Source organism: Drosophila bipectinata, chromosome 3R (assembly GCF_030179905.1).
Source record: "Drosophila bipectinata strain 14024-0381.07 chromosome 3R, DbipHiC1v2, whole genome shotgun sequence".
Taxonomy (NCBI): domain Eukaryota; kingdom Metazoa; phylum Arthropoda; class Insecta; order Diptera; family Drosophilidae; genus Drosophila; species Drosophila bipectinata.
In genome coordinates this window covers 717,063-744,598 of record NC_091739.1, presented here as the reverse complement: position 1 = coordinate 744,598, position 27,536 = coordinate 717,063, and the positions used below count along the sequence as shown (strand labels likewise).

The 27,536-nt window shown below is 39.5% G+C and overlaps 1 protein-coding gene across 2 annotated transcripts; it reads left to right on the top strand.

Moving 5' to 3' along the window:
• Positions 1 to 27,026, top strand: MED21 (mediator complex subunit 21). 2 transcript variants are annotated; one of them, XM_043211802.2, is made up of 2 exons: positions 1 to 30; positions 26,413 to 27,026. In XM_043211802.2, exons 1-2 carry the CDS (start codon positions 16 to 18, stop codon positions 26,803 to 26,805), a joined length of 408 nt encoding a protein of 135 aa, XP_043067737.1. In that variant the 5' UTR covers positions 1 to 15; the 3' UTR covers positions 26,806 to 27,026. The 2 variants fall into 2 exon arrangements, with proteins under 2 accessions (XP_043067737.1, XP_043067736.1); XM_043211801.2 differs by lacking the exon at positions 1 to 30 and adding an exon at positions 164 to 462.
• The last annotated feature ends 510 nt before the right edge of the window (positions 27,027 to 27,536 follow it).

The window sequence follows — 27,536 nt, the reverse complement described above, 5'->3', positions numbered from 1 at the left end:
AGAAGCCATATATGTATGGCTTTGTATGCGGTAAGGGTTAAAATAAAAATGAATGTTTCTGTAGGAACGTACATAGGTTGAAAATATTCGTTCACACTGGACAGACTGGCATGTTTTTTTTTATTTGAGTACTAGGCTATAAGAGTGATACATTGGGAGATATACATATAGTATATTTTAAGAAAATTAGATCCGCATCCGCAATATTACATCCACCTCGTAAAAAATTTCATATAAATATTTGTTTTTAAAATATATTGATACTTAGATATATTTTTTACGTCCGTAATTTTGCTATAATCGTCCGGTCACACTCTTTTTTCTGCTGTTTCTTAAATTTGTTTTTGCGTTATTTTCATATTTCCATCAATAAAAGAACATTTTTTGAAAATACTTCAATTTTTTAAACACTGCGGAAACATGGCTGACAGGCTTACGCAGTTGCAAGATACAGTTAATCAGGTAATGAAATGAATGGAGGTATTGGAAATAAAATAATAAAAGGATAGAAGTGTTTTATGTATGTACATATGTATGTACATATATACTACAAGGATGGGCACGTAGTGGATTTTTCGGCTACAAGAGCTCCCAAAAAAGAATTTGTTAAAACAGTTTTCAATACAAGAATTCCCAACATTTACACTGGAAAAACAAGTAGGAATAGAAATAATCATTTTATGCATAGCACCCTTACATTTATTTCAGTGTAAAATAAAAAAAAACTTAAGTATTTTTATTCCTGGTACTCCTAGAGTATTGTAGTCATGTATGTAACATAAGGAAGGGATCATCTACAACCTTCATCATCTAAAATATATACATATATTCTTGGTGAGTATGAACAGCCTAGTCCATATAGCCATATCCGTCTGTCCGTATGAACGCGTGGATCTCAGAAACTATAAAAGACAGAGCTATAAACATAATTGGCATGGAGACTCCTATAACGTCCACGTAGGTAAAGTTTGTTTCAAAGTTTTGCCAAGACTCCTCCCGCCCCCACAAATTACGAATTTTTGTAGAGCCAGTACAGGAAGGTTTTAGATTTCTTTGTGTTGCGTAAACAAGTGCAGTTTTTATACCCTGCAAAGGGTGTTATAATTTTGTTTAAAATTGTGCAACACAGTGAAGGAGACATCTCCGACCCTATAAAGTATATATATTCTTGATCAGGATCACCTCCTGAGTTGATATGAGCATGTCCGCCTGTCTGTTTCTACGCAAACTAGTCTCTCAGTTTTAAAACTATCGACTTGAAACCCTTCTTTCCTTTGCTCGCAGTATATATGTAAGTCGGAACGAAAATAAAAATGAGAAAATTCCGTCTTAAATCTCTTTATGTAGGAGGATCATTACTTTAATAAAAAATAGGTTTCCGACATAAGTTTTGTTTGGTATGTGTCAGAGAGTTGTCATTAGACAACTGTCAAATACAGTTTATTCGTAGATAGAATGTTATGTTCTGCTAAAATGTTTCAAGAAACCAATTTTTATGCAATTTGGTTTTTGAGGAAACTAGCGATCAAAATGAAGAGCTGATGGTAAAGCAAGTTTTTTAATTGGGGCAAGAGTCCTTGACCTTGTCAAACTAGTGGCAACACCTTAATATTAGGTATGTTATGAAATATTTTTGATATAATATACGCTATATGTGCCCTAGTTTTAGCGTACTTTGCTTTAAAAGCGTATAAAAGGTGGATCAGCACAAACAAAGGGTCTAATGCACTGTTCACAAAAAAAGGGTCTAATGCACTGTTCTAGCGGTGAAAATCGTATATAAGGTGGGCTAAAGAACCTGCTTTAATGGAGACCTAATAATATTTTTCTGTCTCTGGAGGCTGCTCCGTGCTGGCATACACAAAAGTCCCTCATGATTAGCTGTAATCCATCTAGAAGAAATTATCCACCAAGGTGAAGCTACCGGATAGCCATAAATCTGAATCGATAGATGAAAATACTGTTTATGCTCCGGGTAGCTAGGATGCGAGCAAGGAAATATTTAAGGAGCCGTCCATAAACCTTGTGACGCTCATTTTCGGGTATTTTGACCCCCTCCCCCCCCCAATGTGCCAATGTGCCCCAATGGGTTTTTTGGGATAACTCATGATGCACCCTAACATCGAGCTTTTTTGTTAAATTCTTCGACTTTAAATGCCTATGGACGGTTTCCGTGCTTAGTTGCCGCTCCTCTGCGATGGTTCTAATAGTCACATGACGATCTCGATCCACTATTTCCATGATTTTATCCCTATCAAAGGTCACTGGTCGTCCGGAAGTCTTGGGTGTTTCGGTATCAAAATTGCCACTTCGGTATCAAAATTGCCACCACTGTTCGGCGGTTTGAATCGAAAGTTTCTTATCTCCTGAGACAGCAATAACCTGTCTGCGATATTCCGCAGGAGTTTTTCCCTTTGCGAAATAAATTTTCAAATATATATAAATTTTTTATTTTATAAGAATAAATTTTCAATCGATTGTAATTTTTTAATTGTAATTTGACTTTACAAGCGAAGCGCGAAATTTGAATGTAAAAACCGGTATGTCATTACCAAACAACCTAATACAATAACTGTCAAATAACTGATTAATCGAAAATGCCATAGCTTTGGTGTTTTAAGCTTTAGAGATTTGGGATTTTCTATAGATTCTATTTTTTGAAAAATGATACGACAAACCAAATTACATAAGGATGGGCCGACTACATCCTATAGCACCTATTGATTGGAATTGTATTTGATATTTGGTAAAAATAGGAATTTTGGTATGTTTGAAGATATAAAGTGCTTGGTACTTGCCTTTTATTTTATATTGTTAAATTGGTTTTCGTTCAAAATCTCATAACGATCGGCCAAGAATAACCGATATTTGCGATTAATATCCTATCATAACTTCAAGGGTAGGTAATTTTCGGGTTAGGAGACCCCAAAGTTAGCTTTTTTCAAGCTTTTTTTCGCGGTCTTTCAGAATTTGGAAATGGCTTGTGCATCAATAAGAGCATCAGCTAGCATTCCTGTATTCATCATAAAGCTTAGAGGCCCAGACGACCGAGGGGCGCTCAAGAAACGATTTGTTAGTACATATTAAACTATTTGAAATTTGTTAAGATAAGAAGAGTTAGTAAGGAAATTTACAATTCTATATTTTAATTTAGAGGGACAGGAAAGAGATGTAATAGAGTAGAGACCAATGACTAAGGAACAGAGGACTAAAGTTTCGAGTCCTACTAATAGGAATGTTAAAATTTAAGCGTGTTAGTAAATGCTGGCTATCTACATCCCCGTTAATAAGGTTATGCAGAAAAACTACACTGAGCATTGTCCTACGATTTGTTAAGCTAGGTAAGTTTATAAGTAAAAGTCTGCTACTGTAGGATGGAAGCTGAAGTTTGCATACCAGTATAGATCTCTGAGTGTGAATATTAAAAAATTCTTTTGTACGGATTCTATGCGGTCCTTATGTACTCCATATTGGGGACTCCAGACACATGAACCGTACTCCAGTATCGGACCAAAGAAATAAATAATGTTTTGGTTATGTATGGGTCATTATTAACCATTAAGGAAATATGGTCCATTATTAACCATTAAGGAAATATGGTCGGCAAATTTAAGTTTAATGTCAAATAGGACGCCGAGATCATTAACCTGAGTTAATTTCTCTAAGGCAATCCCATCAATAGAATACGTAGCTTGCAGAGGGCAATAACGATAAAAAGACATATGCTTGCATTTTGATCCATTAAGTATTAGATCATTAGCTAAACACCATTTGTGAAAGTTATCAAGGTCAGACTGAAGACTGCATTGGGCAGAGATGGGTTTGTACTAAAGACAAAGCTTTACATCAGGGGTGCCCAGCCCCATTGCTCTCGGAGCTCCTTTGTTGTTGGAATTGCTCGTTATATGGGAAATGAAATTTTATATACGTGTGTGGCTCGTAGCATAGGCAAGGGCTAAATACAAAAACAATTTTTCGTTTTTCGAGTTAAGCAACAACAATTGTATAGTGTCTCAGTTTTTCGTACTAATACGAAGGCACTTTGTTTTTTTATTACCGAAAACTTTTCACTGCAAAAAATTACTTTTGGTTGAGATCTCAAAAAGAATGGTTAACATCTGAGCTATGAATTTCTTTTATTTATAACTTTATTACAGTTTTTAATTTTTATTTCATAAATATTTTTGTATTACTTTTTTCCATTGAAAATTGTACTATAATTTTTTTCAGTATACCGACATGACTTGCAAAAAAAATTTCTAGCTTTAATGTATTGGTGATTTTTTGCATTGGTATTCGAGTTTGCTCTGTCCTATGCTGAGCTTGGGCACCCCTGCTTTACATCATCTGCATACATAAGAACTAGAGAATTCGTTAAGGATGTAGTCTCATGTTCCGGCCTACTTTTTAGAGGTTATTTCAAAAAAATTTTTTGTAATAAAGAATAATGCGATCGTTTCAATTTTCACATATGTTTTTATAGGCATCATAAACTATTTGAAAATATTTTGTTTAATTTATTCTTGTGTAGTTTAATACACTATATAGCATGCCAAAGTATGCATATAAAAAAATAGATAGGTCACTGGCGCAGGTGATTTCGACTGCTAGAGTCATCCGAAACCAAAAAATTAGAATAGATTATTGTTTTGTAAGCTTATTGCTCTGTCCCGTTTGACAACAAAATGGCGAACACACAAAAAAAAAAAATTTTTTTTTTAAATTTATCTTAAGGGGTTATATACAGTTGTGATATATGAAAAAATCGATTTTTTTTTTATTGCATATTCTTTAAGTATATTTTATTGGGAATACTCTACCTATTTTATACCCGAATTCATAACGATCGGAGCATTAGAACCGAAGCTGTAGCTATTTATAGCGCACTATCTGCATATTAATCCTGAACAAACTTGAAACTTTAAACGCGATTATCTCAGAATCTTTTTTTTGGGAAATTACCTTTGCGGTGGACACGATTACAAAAAAACTACTAATCCGATCAACACCAAATTTTGACCACTTATTTATTATGATATTAGCTAGTCCGTGAACGAGGGATTTTCAATTTTTTTGAAAACTCCTTTTTTAAAGCACAAAAAACGAAAATCTTATACGTTGAAAAAGTACATTTTTTGTTAAAAACGTCGCCATTTTTTTTTTAATCAAAATTTTTAAAAATCCCTAGTTCACGGACTAGACAATACAATATACTAACTAAACTTTTTTGAATTTTGGATTTCGGATGAACCGTTTTCGAGAAATCATGTCCACCGCAAGACACCATCGAAAAAGACGATCCGGGAATTCGGCTATAACATTTTTGTTATGTAATATTTTTTTATGAAAAAATTTAATTAAGTACCCAGAAACATGAACTAAACAATTTCGGTAAAACATTTTTCATAAATATTTTCTATGGTGTCAAAAAAAATCGATAAAAATCCATATTTTTGCGCGGTAAAACTGTATATAACCCCTTAAATTAATAATAAAAAACTAATCATTAAAAATAAATGATTCTAGTACGGGACAGAGGTGTTACTTTTAAGAACAACATATCCAAATTTCAGCTTGATCGGTACCATAGAATTTTGTGAATCACCTGCGCCGCACACAAAAATGTCGTTCCGAGAAAAACGCGTTTAAAGTTTAGACGCTACCGAGAAACTCATACTTTTCGGTGAAGGCGCGCTCTCGATTATGGGCTGTATCTCTGTCATTATTTGATATTTTTATTTGAAACTTTAACAGTACATTCTTAATAAACAATACTAGGTGAGGTGAAAAAATAGGTGAAAAAAAAATCGATTTTTTCAACCTCACACATGAGACTACATCCTTAAAGAAGGGGGCAAGTCGTTTATAAAAAGCGTAAATAATAACGGGCCAAGATGACTACCTTGAGGGACGCCAGATGTAGCACGGAGCAGACGGGTCTGTAAGTTTTTAAATAAGACTCTTTGTGCCCTTCCATCTAAGTAGCTGGAGATCCACGTTAAGAGGTCTTTAGGAAAACCCAGCATATTCAGTTTACTCAACAAGAGTGAGTGATTAACTGAATCAAATGCTTTGCTGAAGTCTGTGTAAATAACATCGATTTGATATCCCTTACAAAAGCCATCTATGACAAAGGATGTCAACTCCAATAAGTTTGTGGTGGTGGAGCGACGCTCAATAAAGCCATGCTGACAAGGAGTGATAATCGAAGAGCAAAGGTGTTGCAAATGAGGGGTAATTAATTTTTCAAATGACTTTGGAATTGCCGACAACTCCGAGATGCCTCTGTAGTTGGCCGCCTCGGACTTTTTCCCTTTTTTATGTAGGGGAATTATGAATGATTCCTTCCACTTAAGGGGAAAAATTGAGGTTTCCAAAGATAAGTTGAAAAGTCTTAGAAGAGGTTTGCACAGAGCCCTGGCGCAGTATTTTAGCACACAGCCTGGTACTCCGTCGGGGCCTGGCGAATAAATTGGTTTTACCCTTAAAAGACCAGATAATAAGTTGTTCTCAGAAAAAAACGGACGGAAAATAAGATTTGCGGCTTGAATGTTATATGCGTAAGGCTGATCTGTCAATTTAGGTGGATAAACAGTTGTTTGAAAAAGTTCTGCGAATAGATCGGCAATGGCCTGATTAGAGGTCGCAGAGGAATTTTCAAACGTAAGCAGGGGTGAAAACTGTTATAAAACTATTATAAAACTGTTTCGGATCCTGAGTAAATTGTATCCGGCAGCGGTCAATATAATTCCTATAACATTCCGCGTTATGCACGGTAAAATTCGACCGAATAGTAGGTATCTTGAAAAATCAACACTACTGCAGGTTTTTTTATATTTTAGTAAGAGCCTATTTTTAATATTTTTTAGGTTAGTGAGGCACCTTGTATACCAAGGTATTAGGTTTCTGAAAATCAACTTTACGGAAGCAGCGAATCTTATTTGCCATGCATAGAGACATCTGATCGATACGAGGAATAGTTTTGATAGAGACCTCCAGCGTGGGGTGATATCGATCCTCTGGGGTGGAAAGGGGAAAAGCTCTGGAGAGAGCGGTCTCATCAGGATCAGATACAAAACATAAGTCTAAAAGCCGACCTAACGAATTTCTAACATGGTTAATCTGACCAAGGGACATGTCAAACATGCCCGCGGTGAAGTCATGGTGAGTGATAAGTGACAAAGATGGTGAGTTATCGACCGCTACGAGTTGGTCACGATCCGTCATAAGATTAAAGACGTGTCGAATAGCGGACAAATGCTGCCAATATGTAGGCGGTTCAGACTTAGGCGGTAAATATGAACAAGTAATGTATAAAGATTTCACGGACATAGTGATTTTAACGCAAATAAATTCTATGTCACCAAACTCTTGGGATTTCACCTCTTCAGAAGCAAGAGTAGAGTCTACCGAAATGAGGACTCCACCCCCTCTTCGCTGTGATCGATCCCGTCTAAAAGTGGTGTACTTACTAGGAAAAACTTCGGAGCTAAAGATCTCCGGCTTTAACCAAGTTTCTGTAAAGGCTATAATATTTTTTTTTTTTTTTTTTTTGTAATAGCAGGGTAATGTTTATTTAAAACTGTCCATTAGGGACAACCATTAAATTTTATCACGTAAACTTCACGTATAGATATTTTTAAATATTAATATGGTAGAAAAAAAAAAAATTAGAGTAGTAAGGGGAGGTCCAGCGGGTGTGTCCTTTTAAGTCTTCTGGGTTGCTCGCTGCTGTCCAGCAGGGAGCTGGCCAACCGGTTCGGGTGATTATGAAGCCTCTGCATGTAACGTGCGCTGCTTCTTTGTATCTCGTCCTTGACCCAAGGGAAATTGAGAACCTCGTGGATGGTGCGATTGTCATGATAGACGTGGGCCCCAGTGGCGATTCGAAGGGCTCTATTTTCGAAAGCTTGTATAGTTCGGACTTTCGTCTTGCTCGCAGTGCCCCAGAGCTGTATGCCGTACGTCCAGATTGGGCGTATTATTGCCTTGTAAATGAGGAGTTTAGTGGAAGTTCTCAGCTTGGATCTCCTACCCATTAGCCAGTAGAAGGATCGAAGTCTTTGAATAGCCTGTTTCCTCTTCTTAATCAGATGGGGCTTCCAGGTGAGCCTCCTGTCTAGGGTGAATCCCAGGTACCTGGGATTGTCTACCTGTGGGATTGGAGAGCCGTTAAGGTTAACTGGAGGGCAGTTGCCTTTGCAGAGAGAAAATGTGGAGGCAGTGGACTTCTCATTATTGACGGCAATGTTCCATCGCTTTTGCCAGTCGCTGAGCAAGTCAAGCTGCAATTGCATCGTATCGGCTGCCCCCAATGCGCTATCGGCGGTGGTAAGGAAGGCGGTGTCGTCTGCATAGGTTGCTGCGAGCAGGTCAGGCCTCTGAAGAACAGGGAGGTCGGCCGTGTAAGCATTGTACATCAACGGGCCAAGAACGCTGCCTTGGGGTACACCAGCGTGAGCTTCTCTAATACCGGAGATGGCCTCGCCACATCTAACAGCAAATTTACGGTCTTCCAAGAACGACTTTAGGAACTGGAAGTATGGTCGGGGTAGGCCAGTCTTTAATTTATATAGAAGACCGGGATGCCAGACTCGGTCAAACGCCTGCTTCACGTCCAGCATGACGGCCATGCAGTACTTCTTGGTTTCAAACGCGTCCAGGATGCACTGCACTACCCGATGGCACTGCTCTGGCGTACCGTGTCGCCGCCTGAAGCCAAACTGGTGGTCAGGGATCAGTCCAGCCTCGTCAAATACTGGCAGTGCTCTGCTTAAAAACACTCGTTCAAGTATTTTGGAGAGCGTTGGTAACAAACTTATTGGTCGGTAGGACGAAAGGTTTGCTTCGGGTTTCCCGGGCTTAGGTATCATAGTTACCTGGGCACGTTTCCATGTGGACGGGAAGTACCCTATCTCCAAGCATCTATTATAGATCCTCGTAATTAGCTGAATGGTTGGAGGTGGTAACATTTTTAATGCAATTGCATTGATACCATCATCGCCCGGGGCCTTGTTGTTGCTCATGATGGTTATAAGCTCAGCTGTTTCCTCCTCAGTCACTGGTGGTATTGGATCGGCGTCCCTAGAAGGCTCGGCTAGCAGACGGGCAGTTTCAGCAGCATCCTCCGGTGAGCAGCGATCGAAAGGCGTAAAGACACCTTCGAGGTGTTCGGCGAAAGCGTTGGCCCTGTCCATCTCCGATCTGCACCAGCTGCCGTCGGTTCTTTGTACAGGTGGGATCCTTTTCAGCGGCTGTCTGATAGATTTGGTGACTCGCCATAAGTTATGTTGAGGGTCGCCTGGCTCAAGTTGTTCGACGAACCCGTCAAAGGCCTGCTTCCTTAGTCTTGCCAGAGTTTCTGTCAGACATTTGGTCGCTCTATTGAAGACGGTTTTGTCCAAAGGATTCCTTGAGAGCATCCACACTCTTCGGAGTCGTCGCTTTTCAAGTTTGAGTTCTTCGACTTCTGGGCTCCAAAAATGGATGTCCCTGTCAGTGGCTCTTGGGCGGTTGGAGGGCCTTGGTGCTGCTTCAGAAGCTGCCGCCTGAATATGGGCTGTTAACTCTTCTACAACGGTGTCGATGTCAACCGGGGAGTCAAGTGTCGGGCTGGGGTCGGTAACGTTGTTCAGGTAGGATTGGTACTTGTCAACGTCTGTTGTCTTGTAGATCAGCTTTTTGCGGGCTGACCTGAGCAAGGCTGGGGTGAAAAGTGACACGGCAAAGGCGCTGAGGTCTTCTACTTCTCTCGCTTGAATTCCGGCAGAATCCAGTCCTCCGGAGATGGCGAAGTCTAGCACATCAGGGATTTTGTGGGGATCCGTAGGCCAGTATGTGGGTGCACCGGTTGCGTGACAGCTCAAGATTCGGGACTGAATCTGCCTGTATAGGGCCGAGCCCTTTGGGTTCGTAATCCTGGAGCCCCACCAGGGGTGTTTAGCATTAAAGTCCCCTCCGATTATGAACTTGGGGCCGAGGCAATCCAGTAGCAAGCCGAATTCCTGTTCGTGGATGTTGTGCCTGGGGGGGCAATATGCTGCGGCGATTGTTATGTCACCGTTGGTAGTGGAGATTTTAATTTGGGCACATTGTACCCAGTCTTCGCACATGGCTGGAAGTGCCTCATACTTGATGCAGCTGCGAATAAGGATGGCCGCGCCCCCGCGACCTCTACCGTTCGGGTGGTTAGCGGCAATGAGGTCGTATCCTCTAATAGTCAAGTATGATCTGTTGGTAAAATGCGTTTCTGATATGAGGAGAACGTCTGCTTGGAGGGTCTTGCAATATAGCTCGACCTCTGGCCTTCTTTTTACCAGGCCGTTAGCATTCCATATGGTTATATTTAATTGCGTATGCATAAGGATTTGCAAACGGTGGCCATCATTTGGGCTATTTGGCTCAAGACCTTCTCCATCATGCGCTCAAACATAGATTCCATCCTAGCCGTTAGGGCGTCCATTGGATTACTTGAAAGACTGGGATCGGGATTGGGGTTGGAGTCAAACTGTGGTGCTCCGTTTTTGACTGCGCTAGCATAGCTGATGTTAGGGTTAATTTTGCTGAATTGAGGTTGCTGGCGTCTTGGGGCAGCCTGCTTGGGGGCGAACGTGCTCTTTGCCTTTTTGTAGGCTGGACAGCCCTTGTAAGAGGCCGCATGTGATCCGTCGCAGTGGAGGCAGACTGCTGGTTCACTGGCAATTTTGGTGCATTCGGACGATGGGTGCCTATCTCCACACTTTACGCATCTGTACTCCAGATGGCAGTACCGTTTCGTGTGACCGAAGCCCTGGCAGCGATGGCATTGGGGCACATCGTCGAATTTTTTTGGTGGCTCAACCGTAACCACCGTGCTGCATAGCCGCTTGACTTGAAAGGCCTCCTTATTGTTTTTGGCTGGCTCGAGGTTAATAAAGAAAATGTTTAGTGGCTTCTTTGTACCTTTTTGCATAGGATTGTGTATATCCCTGACTTTGTGTCCATGGCTGCTGAAACCCACCTTAATATCCTCCGGGTCGGTGGAGAAGTGGAGGCCTTTAACGACGATCCGATAAGCGCGCTCGTCTCGGGGCTGGAATGTGTGGTATCGATGGTTATTTTCGCTCAGGAACTTTTTCAGAGTTGAGTAAGGCTATAATATGGGATGCAAAGAAAGAACTATCAGAATATAGTTTAGGGAGTTTTCTACGGAGCCCCTAGTGTTCTGATAGGTAAGAGTTAATGAGGAAACTAGTTTTTTGGGTTAGTGGACAAATAAGAGGTGGAGGGTTGGTCATTGGTTCCGATATTGGGAAGTCTCACTCCCACTGGTTTTATAACTTTTTTTTTACGGAACTAGGATGATGTTCTTGGACGAAAAGATTCTCTGGCCAAAAACTGGAAGAACAAATCGTCTTGAAGCGCGGCACACGAATCTTGAAAGAAGACGCGGGTGACTCTGACGCGGGTTTCATTTACTAGGACCTGTGGTATCACTTGAAGGGATACCACAGAGGACATTTGCTCATTTTCCTTGAGAAATTCAGACGGCGAATTGTTCTTAGTTCTAGCCCTTGGGGTGGCCAGAGATATGAGCGGCTGCGTTATTGACGGCTGAGTAGACTGAGGCGGATCACAGACAGAGGATTTCTTATGCTTAGGAGACTCCGTTAGTAGCTGAAGGCTGCTAAGCTGAGTGTCAAGCGCACAGAGCTGGTCATTGACTTTACGAAAACCAGTGATCAACTCTTTAAATCCATTTTTGGTCTGTCTCATGAACGACCTCATTTCGCCTTGGACAGCACGACAATTTTCACAACAACAGTGTATACCAGACCTACGGGAAATGGCATCCGAAACTGAGGCAGTGAACCCGGCAAATTGTCTTGTTACAAGACTTCATAGCTCAGACAAGTTTGAATTCCATATTTTTTAATAAATAAAACAAAATTAATATATAAAAAGTTAAAAAACACTATACCTTGAACCACTGTCCCAAATAGGAAGCCGAAGCGGGAGCTTTTGAGAGTGCAAAAGAAAAATTCAAAAATACAGATAATCCGGGAAGAAGCAGAGCTGAGCTATGCTTGGAATTGAAATTATACAAATTATTTATTCGACTCCAAATATACCACAGCACTCGCGAAGCGATACGGTTTAAGTTTAAGATTCTTAAGATTCTCAATATATTTTATTCACAAGTTTTAAACACCGGTTTACCAATATTTATCATAAACGCAGTGCGCACAAAAAAAATACGACCGTTCGCTTAAGAGAAAGAGAGGGAAGTATGAGGGAAATCATCTCAAGAGCTATCTTTAAAAGTATAGTTATTTAGTGGCAATTTTGAAAAATGAAATTTTTTTACTTACTACACACATGTTAAGTCTTGACGAAAGATAAAAACATGTCACATGACATAAAGTATGGTGGTTTTGGTAGCTTCACTGGTTCTTATTGATTGTGAATTATTATGAATTTTGAAGGGTTTTTATTTAATTTTTAAAGTGAAAGTGACATAACTTAGGACTCATAAGCATTGTAGAACAAAAGATGTTTGAAAATTTTTAATGCATTTTTCAATGAAAATTAGTATACTCAATTTTTTTCAAATTTTTCTTTTGAGGAAACTAACTAATGAAGCGGATAGGCAAGATTCTTTTAGCTTTAAAAAAGGAGAATTTCTTTAATCAAAATCCCTTTACTTTTACGCAACTTTCCATCAAACTGATAGACTTTTGGCAAATGTTTTGACATTGTGTATTGATCCAATTTAAGCCATACCATTCGATTGGTATACAATTCATTCAGACCAAACGAAAACATAAAAAAAACATATGTTTTTTTTAAAACATAAATCTAAAAGCCGACCTAACGAATTTCTAAAATGGTTAATCTGACCAGGGACATGTCAATCATGCCCGCGGTGAAGTCATGGTGACAAAGATGGTGAGTTATCGACGTTGGACCACTTTAATTCTGGTATATTAAAGTCGAACACCGCGACGAGCTGGTCACGATCAGTCATAAGATTAAAAACGGATTGAATAGCGGAAAAATACTGCCAATATGTGGGCGGTTCAGACAACGGCGGTATATACGAACATGTAATGTAAAAAGATTTCTCGGACAAAATGATTTTAATGCAAACAAATTCTATGCCACCAAACTCTTGTGATTTCACCTCTTCAGAAGCAAGAGTAAAGTCTACCGAAATGAGGACTCCATCCCCCCCTTCGCTGAGGTATCCCTTCTAAAAGTGGTGTACTTATTGGAAAACTTCGGAGCTAAAGTGGACGAAGAAGAGGTGGAAGGTTGGTCAGTGGTTCTGATATCGGGTAGTTTAACTCCCGCTGGTTTTATAACTTTTTTCTTCACGGAACTAGGCTGATGTTCTTGGACGAAAATATTCTCTGGCCAAAAACTGGGTGAACAAATCGTATTCAACATCTGCGCGGGCACACGAATCTTGAAAGAAGACGTGCGCCGTATGTAATTATATTTAAATTTAGATATGTCCTCCACCTTTACATCGGCTTTTGTTTTGGCTTTGATATACGCCGAGATATCTGTCTCCTCCGAATTGGCAAACTGCGAAAATGCCTGTTTCAGGCCAGCAACTATGGTCCCAGTAGAAACGCATCAACCGAATTCAATGGAAGTTCATTTATTACTAGTTTCTATCTGCTCCTTTTCTTCTTTCATTCGAAACTGCGACGCAGCGAGTGACAAGAACGAGTACCTAACAGAGCGATAATATTTTTAGGCGGTACAATTCAAATATTTCTCAAGCTTGGGCGTAAGGAACACAAGTAGATATCTTGCAGCTCGGGCTCGTTGGTGGTTATTTTATTTGCTCGTAGCTCGTTATATTCCGTATCTCTAACTCTTCGTTACTGTTGATTTGCTGAATTTTTTTATTTTGAGGGCAAAGCCTTTGATCTTGAGTCAAGAAGTGGGGACCATCAAAGCAAAATGAATTTTTTAATTCATTAACTGTACAACCCCGATATGGAAAGTCCGCTGGATTGCTGTCAGTGGGTACATGGCGCCAACTAGCCGATGATGTCATCTCTTGAATTTTACTGACGCGGTTGGCAACAAAGGTTTTGAGTTTTGAAGGATGTGTTTGCAGCCAATACAAGACGATTTCTGAATCGGACCACATTACAACTCGTTCAACTGGAGAGTCGATCAGTGGACGAACTTCTTCCCACAAGTTGGCTAACAAGTGCGCCGCGCAAAGCTCCAGTCGTGGTACCCACTTTGTTTTCAGAAGACCACTCTTGATTTGGCAGTAAGCAATTCAACTTCCACACCATGTGGATGTTCGACACGGATGTACAGGCAACATCCGTATGCCTCAGTTGAGGCATCCGCAAAGCCATGTATTTGACATACGATATTTTTTGTCGTACCTACATGCCTTGGAATTGTGAATATATCCAACTCTTCCAAACCAATTGATATCGATTGCCATTTCTACTGAAGGCTGTCAGGAATTGGATCATCCCACTCTATCTTATGCAGCCAAATCTGTTGTATAAGAATTTTGACCTTTGTGACAACAGGACAGATAAGCCCGAGAGGATCATATAGGCGAGCAGTAAGGGACAACATAGATTTTTTTGTTGGCGCATGGCTTGTACACATCTCTCGCTAAGAAAACTTAAAAATGTCGTGTTTTGGGTTCCAAACGAGCCCACTTCGAAAGAACAAGCCCGGCCGAGCCCAAGATTTCCACTAGTTCGTTTCGCATTGACGTAAGTTCTTCGATTGTATCAGCGCCTGACAAAAGATCGTCAACGTAGAAGCTATTCGATAAGACTAGGGATCCTAGAGGGTGGGAAACTGAATATATCTCACTAAGGTACTTGAGGCAGCGGATAGCTAAGAACGGTGCGCAGGCCGTCCCGTATGTAATGGTATTCAAGCGATAAACTTGTAATTTTTTATCCTTATACTGTCTCCATACTATTAGTTGAAAATTACAATGGGATTCAGTTATTTCCACTTGTCTGTACATTTTGACGATATCTGCTGTAATAGCGTATTTGCGAAGACAAAACCTTAGCAATGTAGCGTATAGAAACGGCTGAATAGTTTGTCCGATCATCAGCAATTCGTTCAATGACACTTGCGAGCTTGTCTTACTCGATGCATCGAAAACCACTCTAAGTTTAGTGCTTGAACTTTGCGGTCTGAGCACACATTGATAAGGAATGAAGAAATGAGGCTCAGTCGGAATTTCATTATTGACCAACGTCATGTGGCCTAAGGAAATGTACTCCGTCATAAAGGCAACGTACATGGAATTTATTTCTGGGTTATTGGACATCCTCCTTTCTAGTGCAAAGAACCGCCTTTTTGCGATTTCAAACGACGAGCAGAGACAAGTAGGGCTGAACTTAAATGGCAATGAAACTTGAAGTCGAGCGGAGGGTAACCGAACAATACTTTCCATGAATGCTTTTTCGCACATAATTTGCTCCGGAGTGTAAAGTTTATTCTGTGCAATGCTCGGGAGACTTTCGATTTCCCAGAATTTTCGAATCAACATGTCTACACTGCAATGATCTTGAACCGCGCTCAACATTGAGGGAGCCTGTTTGAAATTTATTTTTGATGACTTGCAACGACCTGATACGATCCATCCAAAAACGGAATTTTGTAGGACTGGACCATATGTTTCCTGCTTAAATTTCCCTTCCTTTAACAACTCCAAAAATGCGTCAGAACCAAGCAATATGTCAATTCTCTGAGGTTTGTGGAACAGTGGATCAGCTAACGTTATGTTGTCAGGGAGGTTCCAGTCTAACACTTCAACTGCCCTCTCTGGTTGGGACGATGATATTGACTTCAGAACAATAAGTTCAGCTTCCAATTGAAATGCCTGTATTCGGGAGTGTATAGTTGCTTGAACTACATGGCGAGCTGATACAGCTGATTGACCTATTCCAAGAAGGTTTGTGTCTTTTCGATCGCGCTTAAGTTTTAGAATTTTGGATAACTCCTCTGTTATAAACTTTACCTGTGACCCGGAATCTAAAAGCACACGAGTTCGTTTGTGGCCGCAACAGTCGCTACACGATTCAAATCCGTAGTGAATGTAGTGATCCACAGCTTTGCAATAATGGCATTTTGGACCCTGGGTTCGAGTGGTATTGGCAACGGACAAGGAAGTTTTACTAAAGTTCTTTAAAGAATTTAGCCGCCCCAGCTTAAGAGTTTTTGGCGTGCTTAACGTAGCTTCATCTGCTGCTAAATGTTGGTAGCGTTTATTGAGTGCATCTTAGCAGTCCTGCCAAAGGGGAATGTTTTGAAAGTCTAAACTTTCTTCCCATCTCCACTTAGTTTTGCGTCCATTGCATTTGCTATTACTTGTCATATTTCATTTGCTATGTAACGCATGTGACGCAGTGACAAGGCGGAAGGACCTTGCATTGAGGAAATGTCAAAAAGGCGTGAAATACAATCAAAAAAATTAAACACTGATTGTCGTACACCCGATTTAAGGCGGCCAGAGCCTTTGGGTAATTGGTCTCAGTTATTTGGTATGCTTTCACAGTCCCCAACGCTTCTTTCTCCAGACATGACAACAGGTGATTAAATTTTTCGACGTCGCTAAGAGTTGGATCGCTATCTATGAGACTGGTGAATATACCAATAAAGTTCTTATACTCTGAGTAGCATCCGGAAAACTTTGGTAAATTCATTCGAGGTAAATTTTTATTGTGGGGGCTTGTTGTATTAAGGGTCGAGTTAAGTAATGGTGGTCTTTGATTTTGTACATTAGCTGACATATAAAGAGATTTTGTGGCTACACACTTATCCTCAAGCTCAGCTCGCGAGGACAATACCGGATTAATGGACTCAATTTCCTCTTGAAGGTTAAATGCACGATTTATGCAATGCACTCTAATTCGCTGCTTCGAATAGATACGATTTGTTGTTGCATAAACTCTCCCATGCGGTCTATGTCACCCTTAACACTTTCAAGACGCGAGAGTAATGAATTAGAACGATCGTTGCCATCATTGACATCATGTACACCTTTCGTCCTACCGACCAATAAGTTTGTTACCAATGCTCTCCAAAATACTGGAACGAGTGTTTTTAAGCAGAGCACTGCCAGTATTTGACGAGACTGGACTGATCCCTGACCACCAGTTTGGCTTCAGGCGGCGACACGGTACGCCAGAACAGTGCCATCGGGTAGTGCAGTGCATCCTGGACGCGTTTGAAACCAAGAAGTACTGCATGGCCGTCATGCTGGACGTGAAGCAGGCGTTTGACCGAGTCTGGCATCCCGGTCTTCTATATAAATTAAAGACTGGCCTACCCCGACCATACTTCCAGTTCCTAAAGTCGTTCTTGGAAGACCGTAAATTTGCGGTTAAATGTGGCGAGGCCATCTCCGGTATAAGAGAAGCTCGGGCTGGTGTACCTCAAGGCAGCGTTCTTGGCCCGTTGATGTACAATGCTTACACGGCCGACCTTCCTGTTCTTCAGAGGCCTGACCTGCTCGCAGCAACCTATGCAGACGACACCGCCTTTCATACCACCGCCGATAGCGCCATGGGGTCAGCCGAAACGATGCAATTGCAGCTTGACTTGCTTAGCGACTGGCAAAAGCGATGGAACATTGCCGTCAATAATGAGAAGTCCACTGCCACAACATTTTCTCTCTGCAAAGGCAACTGCCCTCCAGTTAACGTCAACGGCTCTCCAATCCCACAGGAAGACAATCCCAAGTACCTTGGATTCACCCTAAACAGGAGGCTCACCTGGAGGCCCCATCTGATGAAGAAGAGGAAACAGGCTGATCAAAGACTTCGATCCTTCTACTGGCTAATGGGTAGGAGATCCAAGCTGAGAACTTCCACTAAACTCCTCATTTACAAGGCAATAATACGCCCAATCTGGACGTACGGCATACAGCTCTGGGGCACTGCGAGCAAGACGAAAGTCCGAACTATACAAGCTTTCGAAAATAGAGCCCTTCGAATCGCCACTGGGGCCCACGTCTATCATGACAATCGCACCATCCACGAGGTTCTCAATTTTCCTTGGGTCAAGGACGAGATCCAAAGAAGCAGCGCACGTTACATGCAGAGGCTTCATAATCACCCGAACCTGTTGGCCAGCTCCCAGCTGGACAACAGCAAGCAGCCCAGAAGACTAAAAAGGACACACCCGATGGACCTCCCCTTACTACTTTAATTTATTTCTACCATACTAATATTTAAAATTATCTATAAGTGAAGTTTATGTGATAACATTTAATGGTTGTCCCTAAAGGACAGTTTTAAATAAACGTTATTCGCTCTTACAAGAAAAAAAAAAAAAAAAAATGTACACTTGAACTTTGCTGACGACTTAAACGTCGCTTCGGAGCCATGATGCAATTTAACGCTAAAATGTCAATATAAGTGAATCTTTGCCACCCACTGATTTAATTGAAATTGAATTCTCAAGTAGAAAGCATAGCTATCTAGTGTTGCGATAGGTTATATTGATTGATTCGTTCACTAAGACCTGTGGCATCACTTGAAGGGATGCCATGGTGGACACATCGTGCAATTGCTCCTTTTCCCTGAGAAATTCGGACGAATTGTTCTCAGTTCTAGCCCTCAGTTCTGGGGTGGCCAGATTTATGAGCGGCTGCATTAATGTCGGCTGAGCAGGCTGAGGCGGATCAGAAACAGCATACTTTTTACGCTTAGGGGACTCATTTAGCAGCCGAAGGCCACTAAACTGAGTGTCAAGCTCACAGAGCTGGTCATTGATTTTACGAAAACCAGTGATCAGCTCATTAAATCCATTCTTGGTCTGTCTCATGAACGACCTCTTTTCGCCTTGAACAGCACGACAATTTTCACAGCAATAATGAATACAAGACCTACGGGAAATGGCGTCCGAGACTGAGGCAGTGAATCTCAGTCACTGGCACTCCTGGCGTGTACGACGTTTTCACATAGCCAGGAATGGATGGTAGGCTGGGATGAGGAAATTGTCTTGTTACTAGACTTCATAGCACAGACAAGTTTAAATTCCATATTTTTAATTAATAACAAACAAAATTAATAAATAACAAGAAAGGAAAGCTAACTTCGGGCGTAGCCGAAGTTTATATACCCTTGCAGTTAAAACCGAATATATATCGCAAACATCGGATATAGTTGGCCGATCCTTATGGGAAAAGGAATATATAATCCAATTTATTACAATACAAAATCTAAAAAAAGTCCCAAACTTCTATTTTCAAAAATACGAAAGTTGATATTTCTACCAAATACCATTTCCGATCGTTCAGTTATATGGCAGCTATAGGATATAGTCGGCCGATCCTAATGAAATTTGGTAGGTCGAATCAACTGACCAAAAATATAATCTGTACCAAGTTTCAGCTTCAAGTTTCTATCTTCAAAAACACGAAAGTTGGGTCATTTCCGATCGTTCAGTTATATGGCAGCTATAAGATATAGTCAGCCGATCCTTACGAAATTTGGCATGTCGTATTATTTTGCCAAAAAAAGCTCTCACCTAAAATTTGAACTAACTCTCTAACTCTAAAAACACCAAAGTTATACCATTTCCGATCAATCAGTTATATGGCAGCTATAGGATATAGTCGACCGATCCGGGCCAATCCGACTCATATACTGCGTGCAAAGGAAAGAAGGGTGTGTGCAAAGTTTCAAGACGATAGCTTTAAAAATGAGAGACTAGTTCGCGTAGAAACAGACAGACGGACAGACAGACAGACGGACAGACGGAAATGCTCATATCAACTCAGGAGGTGATCCTGATCAAAAATATATATACTTTATAGGGTCTGAGATGTCTCCTTCACTGCGTTTCACACTTTTGACCAAAATTATAATACCCTCTGCAAGGGTATAAAAAGTTAAAAAACACTATACCTTGAACTACTGTGCCAAATAGGAAGACGAAGCGGGAGCTTTGGAGAGTGCAAAGGAAAAGTGCAGAAATATAGATAAGACGGGGAAGAAGCAGAGCTGAGCTATGCTTGAAATTGAATTTAGACAAATTATTAATTCTCCTCCAAATAAACCACAGCACTCGCAAAGCGATACGGTTTAGGTTAAGATTCTCAAAACTTAAGATTTTCAATAGATTCACAAGTAAGTAAACACCGGTTTACCAATATTTATCATTAAAGCATTGCGCACAAAAAAAACACGACCGTTCGCTTAAGAAGAGAGATAAGCTTCTAAATTACTTTTTCGATTTCGTTGGACAAAATGAAGGTTGACAAAAGAAAAGTATCTGACTGTATTTGTGACAGGACAAATAAATATAAGGCAGGATTTAACCGGAAGATATTTTGAGGATTTAATTTTGATGAGCCGTAATCAGGCTATTCTTTATATTTGTTGGCAAAAGTTTCTTAATGTACCGTGCAGATGTGCATTTTCTTCCTTTTTCTAAAAATCCAGGTAGAGTTATTTGTTCGCTGTACCGCAGATGTGCATTTTCTGCCTTTTTCAAAAAACTCAGGTAGAGTGATCTATTGGCTTTCTTAAGGATTTCCTTTGAATGTGGTGATCTGGTGGTCGCACAAGCTGTTCGATTTGGTGATTGAGTTTGTACTATTTATTTTACTGTACTCCTTTTCCTTGCGGTGATTTTGGATTATGGTGGGAATTCAATTTCGGAATCCCAATTTTTGTATTTAAGCCATTTAGGTTTTTCAACATCAGTCTGAGGGGGTTTTTAATTAAATCAGAGCTTTAAAGAAGGTTTAATGGCACAAGCAAGTCTAAAGATAAGTCTGATAGAGCTTTGGCACTTATAAGATTGCATGATATGTTTTTTTTACCGCAAAATCCGCAAAATAATGTCTGGGGTCCGCCGGCCAGTAAGTGGAGCTCCCAGAGAAAACAGTCCAGTTTATGTTACCCATTTATAATGCCTTCACAGGTACAATAGCCTTGCTTTGGGAGTCATAAGAAGTTATCCCCAGTGTTTCCAGTGTTTCATTCCAGTCTCCTAAAGATATAAAACGATCGCCAAATGAGTTTTCCATAAATTGTTCCTCCGACATTGTAAAGCGAGGCATGGATTAAAAAAGTCTCCGTTAGGTTTGGACGGCTGTCTGCTTCAAAAGCCGACACACTTATATCGTATCGGTCTCTTGTGATACCATGTTTAGAAACTTCCCTTACCGCATTTTGGAGACTTCCAGACTAGCAGTTGGTGCGTCGCCTCTTGAGCCAAATCTGTAAACCTTGTACACCTGACGATGACGATGTAGACCTTGTCGAACTGAAAGCATAGTTAAGATCCCCATGAGGGGTCTCTATGGGAGCTTGGACCGCTTGGTTGGTAGGACCCTTTATTTGTTCCATCTTTGTCACTCGCCAGTCTGTTGTTGGAAGGTGCAGATTGCATCGCTGGACCATCGTGAGAAATTGGGGCAATTCCTTGATTGTGGCTGCAATACAGGATCTATGACAGGTGACCTCACACAAGCTTAACGCAATAAGTTTGGCGCCCTCGAAGACCTAACCAATCTTTCCTACCGCAGACTGGGGCATAGCCTGATTCCCTGACCAGGACCTCGAAACATTTTGTGGCTAGGGTGGCTTCCACTCAACTCCACTCGTCCTAAGGTATTCTGAGATTCGGTCGACTACTCTTAGAAGTATGTTGCTTTTTGCTATTTCCGCAAATGACCTTTTAGGCTGAATGCAAAACCGCTTTGCCTTGTATGTCTTGGAAGCGTTCCCGCTCCTGTGCAGGAGCCGTCTGCTTTGACGTCGTGCCATATGCCGGGAGCACGCTTGCGCTTCACACACTCCACCATTCCACACTCCATTCTTCAGCCATTCTTTTGAGCTTTTAGAGGTTTTGGATCTTTGGAGGATAAAACTGAAGGGAAAAAGGAAAGGGCTCCGTTTCATGCTCAAGTAAAAGGCAAGGCATTGTAAATGTCCAAACTATTGCAGTGTTCAAACTATTACGCTGCACGATGCGGCCAATTTGACTTCGTCAAGCAATTGAACGAGCGAAAAATGTTTTTGTTCATGCCCTGAAACACATGATTGAATTTTTATGTTGAAGACCAGAGCTCAGAGTGATGCAAGTTAAATCATTTATATTATCATGCTTGAAGACGAACGTCCCTCAAGATTAAATCACAAGATTTACTTTGCCCTTATATGAAAAAATGAGTTTTGAAGATGAAAACGGGATCGGGAACATGGTGCGAGGGGTTGATAACTTTCGTTCATAAAGAATTATGTTAAACTTAACAGTTTCCTTTTGTCTTACGAGGATATATACATAAGTGAAGGACAGCAAAACACATTCACTTCAATTTCACTTCAGGTCCCACACACTCCCATTTTGTTTGATTTTAAAAGCACCAACAATCTTGCCAGTGTCTGCGTCTGCTCTGTAAAAAACTTCTGTTTTATTTGAAAAGTTCTATTGATCGATTCGGATTGTTGAATTTGTGACTAAACTAAAATATAAAACATTCCGTAGACTTAATTGGTAATATTAAGATTTTTGTGAAACTTTTACGCTTGGGCAGGACAACAACAACAAACCTGCGGCCATACTACCGATTCAGTAGGGAAACAAACTAAAAAGTCTAAAACTCCTCAAAAAGTTATTCGATTTGGCTGCTTTGTAAATCTACATGGCTAATCAGCCATTGGAAAAGTTTTGCATTAAAACATTTTCCATTAACCTTGAACGAACTGGCGCTAACATCAGATTTCTGTTTCAGGGGCGGGAGTGGGCGTTAAAAATAAACATACGATCCTAAGTTTCAAATCTGATAATTCTATCTCTTATAGTCTTCGAAATCCACGCGTTCAAAATTTCAGCCCGTTTGTGTGGAAAATATATATGTGAATATATTTCCTCCAAAAATCGGCCGATTTCGATTACATTTATTTTTCAGATGTATATTGACTATTAAAAGTTTTTTAAAATAAAAAAACCTACCAGTACTTGCGCTACAGAATTTTTGCATTTGTGAGGGGGAGGGGGCGTTGCAAAACAAAGTTCAACTGCGTGGGCATTGTAGGAGTCTCCACGCCAAATCCTCAATCTCTATCTCTAATAGTCTCTGAGATCCACGCGTTCATACGGACATGGCTATATCGACTCGGCTGTTGATGCTAATCAATAATATATATACTTATGGAGTCTGAGATGATTTCTCTCTATGTTACATACATTCACACGAAATCGGTTCATCCCTAAAAGAAAACCTCCAAAAGTTGACTTACAAGGGTAGGCTGATAAAAAGTCGGCCTTACAAAGAAAATACGTTTCTTTTTTTATTTTTCTACCACCGATCCGATCCTCCGGTTTCCCAATACATTCCGTAAAATAGGACTTGCCCAGGTCCTCAAAATAGGTGTTTGTTTCACAGATTACCTGTTCATTTGACTGTTTACACAATTTCGACATGGCGACACGCTCTTGTGAGCGGGAGCATTGTCCTGGTAAAACAAAACTTTTTTCTTCGCCATGTGCGGCCTTTTTTCTTCAGCTCCGAATCAAATCGTCCCAATAGATTGGAATAGTATTCTCCCGTAATTGTTCCGCCTTTTTCCAGATAATCCACATGAATTACACACCCATCCCAGAAAACCGGTGCCGTTCCTCCAGTTGAGATCCATTGCTTTGACTGTTCCTTACTCTCTGGTGTATGTTGGTGAATCCAGGTATCAAACAGTCACAAAACGGCGAAAAAATTCGTTTTTGTTTGAGTTAAGGGGAGGTTCTTTTGGATTTTTCCGAAAATTAAGCATACTTTGAGAATGGATTGCGGGAAAATGAAAAGACATACGAACTTATGCTGTTGAACTTTTGATTCGTTGTTTATTAACGATTAAAAAAATATTCAATATTCAGGAAGTTCAAAATGGCGGCTTCAAAATGACGAATCTTGTCGACCTCTATTTTTCTGCTTTGTCTAGTGTCGGGCCGCTGGTAGTGAACGGAAATTAGAAATGTATATAACTTATTAAAATTTATGGAATTTCCTATGCCTTATACCTAACGACAATTAATTTTGGTAAAAATAAACCAATTTCATGGACGTTTAAAAAAAATTGACATTTTTTCTCTTCTTTTTTTTTACCTTAATCTCGTTTAAAAATTATAAATAAACAATTTTAATATGCCAATTTTAGGTATAAGGCATACAAAAAAGGTTTGAAAATATGGTTCCGAGAAAAACGTTTAGAGTTTTTAGAAACTTTGCCTTGAGATAGCTTTCTTGTTATCATGGGTATGTTTGACACGTTCTAGCTCAAGAGTCGTATCTATAGGAGTCGTATCGAAATATCCCTTGGCACGTATATTCTACACCAGTGGTGCCCAAGCTCTGCATACGGAAGAGCAAACTCCCATACCAATGCAAAAAATCACCAATACATTGGTGCGAGAATTTTTTTCCCATCCATGTGGCTGCACTGAAAAATAAAATTATAGTAACATTCACAAGGGGTTTAAAAATATCAATATAATAAAAAATACATTTTATTACAGCAATTAAAAAAATATCCCTACATATTTTACAACAGCTTATTATTATACTATGACAAATATGCAGAGCTTCTTAGTTTAAAAAAAATTTTGTGCGAAGAACAAATTCATCGCTACAGGTCGACCTTTATGGCAGAAACAAAAACAAGAATGAATTTCTTGCAGTGAAAAGTTTTCGGCACTCCAACAACAAAATTCATTCGGATAAGTACGTTTGAGGAGAATAGGGAAAACACGAAAAATTGTTATTGTAATTGCCTGATGGTTGCTTATGATGGGACCAACAATGTTTATGGCGTGAGCAACGAATCTTATGGCGTGAGCAGACTAACAAAACTCCGTATGCATGAGAATTTGCAAAAACAAATGAGCAGCGAGAGCAATGGGATGAGCACCACTGTTCTACACATATGTAACTTTCATTTTATTAAAAAAAAAAAAAAAACGATTTTTTCAAAAAAATCCAAAAGAACCTCTCCTTCGCAATGTGCAAGCGGTTGCAATGCCAAACTCTCCTTCGCAATGTGCAAGCGGTTGCGTTTATTATCCATTGTGAGCTATCGCGGCACCCATCTTGATGAAAGCTTACTCATGTGTAAAAATTCGTGTAAAATGTTTCAAACATGTTCCCTGAGAAATGTTTAGAGCATTTGCAGTCTCTCGCAGCTTGATTCGGCGATCATCCAATACCGTTCCATGGAGTTTATCCACAATTTCTGGTGTTGTCACCTCTCTGGTACGACCCGGGCGATCATCGTCAAAAATGCTTGTCTGTCGGCGTTTAAATTCAGCAGTCCAATATTTTATTGTTGAAAACGATGGAGCTGAATCCTTATAAACTTTGTCTACCTCCTTTTTAATATCGTCGTTGGATTTCTCTTTTAAAAACAGAAATCTTATGACAGCACGATATTCAATTTTATTCATGTTGACGATAATGCAAAAGTGAATGCGCTAAAAGTCCCGCCAAAATTACCAGTGTTGATAAAACCGTATGAAACTTTCACAGTAGATAGAAAACACTAAAAAAAACACTATAAAATATTTACGAATTTCAAAAAAAAAATGTTTCTTTGTAAGGACTTTTTATCAGCCTACCCTCGTGCATATGTTTTAAAATAAACCTTCGATACCATAATAACTAAAGGGTGATAAAAAATAAATATGTACAAGATAGCCATCAAAACAGATACGATTTAAAAAAAAAATTGTATTTTTTAAGTTTGTAGTTATTCTGTTTATTGTTCGTATCTACTGTATATTCAAGAGCGTAACAATAAGTTTATAAAAAATTTGTGTGGCTAAGCTGCCCCACTAATGGGTTTGGATTGATATAGTTAATACTATGTCTTTTAGGGTTTTTTAAAATTATTTTTTATTATGTTTGAAATTTTTAGGGTTACGGATGTACCTAGGGTCTTTTGTTATTGTTTATAGGATTTTTTATTGTTAAATTATTTTCTTTCTTTCTACTGCTTGCGTTTCCCCGAAGTTTGCTTACGTCTGCTACGTACTCTTGTTGCTTTTCGTTTTTCAATTTAACAATGGCGTTTTCAAACTTTTGACTAAACTAATTCTCTATTTCGGAAACATCATAAAATTTAAAAATTTTCCAAAATTTTAAAGTTGGGTTTTCTGCAAATCAACAGTTCGGGTGTAGTTTGTTGTTACGTAGCACTAATCTTTGGTTTGGGTTGATATTCCTAAATCTATATCTTCCAAATCCGTCTCCGAAAATGTTATATGTTGCAATATGGTTTGTGTGTAAGCGTTTATGTGCAAATGCCAAAACATTAAATATTTAAGAGTGATTTAACTAATATAATATTAAGAATGATTTATAATAACTATCACGTTACCGCAAATTTACCATTAATTTATATTTTTCATTACCAGCAAGCCGAGCACTTCTGCAACGCTATTGGAGTTATACAACAAACATCGTTTCCAAGTAAATTTTTAAACTTTGACAGAACAGGTTCACAAACCCCAAATGCTACTCATTTAAATCCACCGGAGGATTATGCGCAGCTATTTGCACAACTAATTGCTCGATGCGCCAAAGATATTGACACATTAATTGAATCATTACCAAACGAAGACAGTTCAATTGAGCTCCAAAATTCCAGCCTTAAGAAACTGGAAAACGAAAATCAGGAAACAGCAGTCGAATTGGAGGAGGTTGTCCAAAAAGGAGAATTGTTACTTGAAAGAATTCAATCTGCTTTGGAAAATATTGCACAAGCTCAACTAGATATGCAAATATCAATTAAACAAAATTTTCAATAAAAATGTTCAAACAAAAATATTTTTGTTTATAATAGTTTATTTTTATAGCAGTAACTTAACTTCTCCTCTCTTAACTTTCAGACTTTACAAGTTATTTTTTATAAAAGTTGTATTTTTAGTTTAGTAACTATCTTATGCCAATATGTACAAATTTTTCTTATTTATTAATTACCGTTTAAGAATTTGGAAATAAAACGCTTGTGCTCAACATATCCACTGTATAGTAATACATTTTAATGTTTTATATAGTTTAAATTTTTAGGAAGAACTTGTACTACTTTTTCTTGCCGATTCATTCTCATTAACATCTTTAACTTAAAGAGTTTTACTAGACTTACCGCAGATTACCAGATTTATGCATATGAAGCTGCGTTTTTTCTTATAACTTTGGAGATTTAAGCCCAGTACTCAGACGACGAAAATCCGCTGTCCCACGTGTGACAGCTGTCAAACTCCATATAAAAAAACCGTGTGAAAAAAGAAGAAGAAGAAATTTTTGCCAGCTAGATTTTGCCGGTACTCTGACGACGAAAATTATGGATATCAAATTGAACGGCGTTGCCGGATCAAAAAGAAATAAACAGCTGATTTTGGGGTGTAAAAAGAATTTATTTGATTTCTTTTGATAGCCAAAACATGGAGCGAAAATTGAGAGAAAAAAATTGTTGGACCGAAAAATTGTCGGCCCGCGAGGATAAAGTCAAGCTAATTAGTGCGGTCAAGGCGAAGCC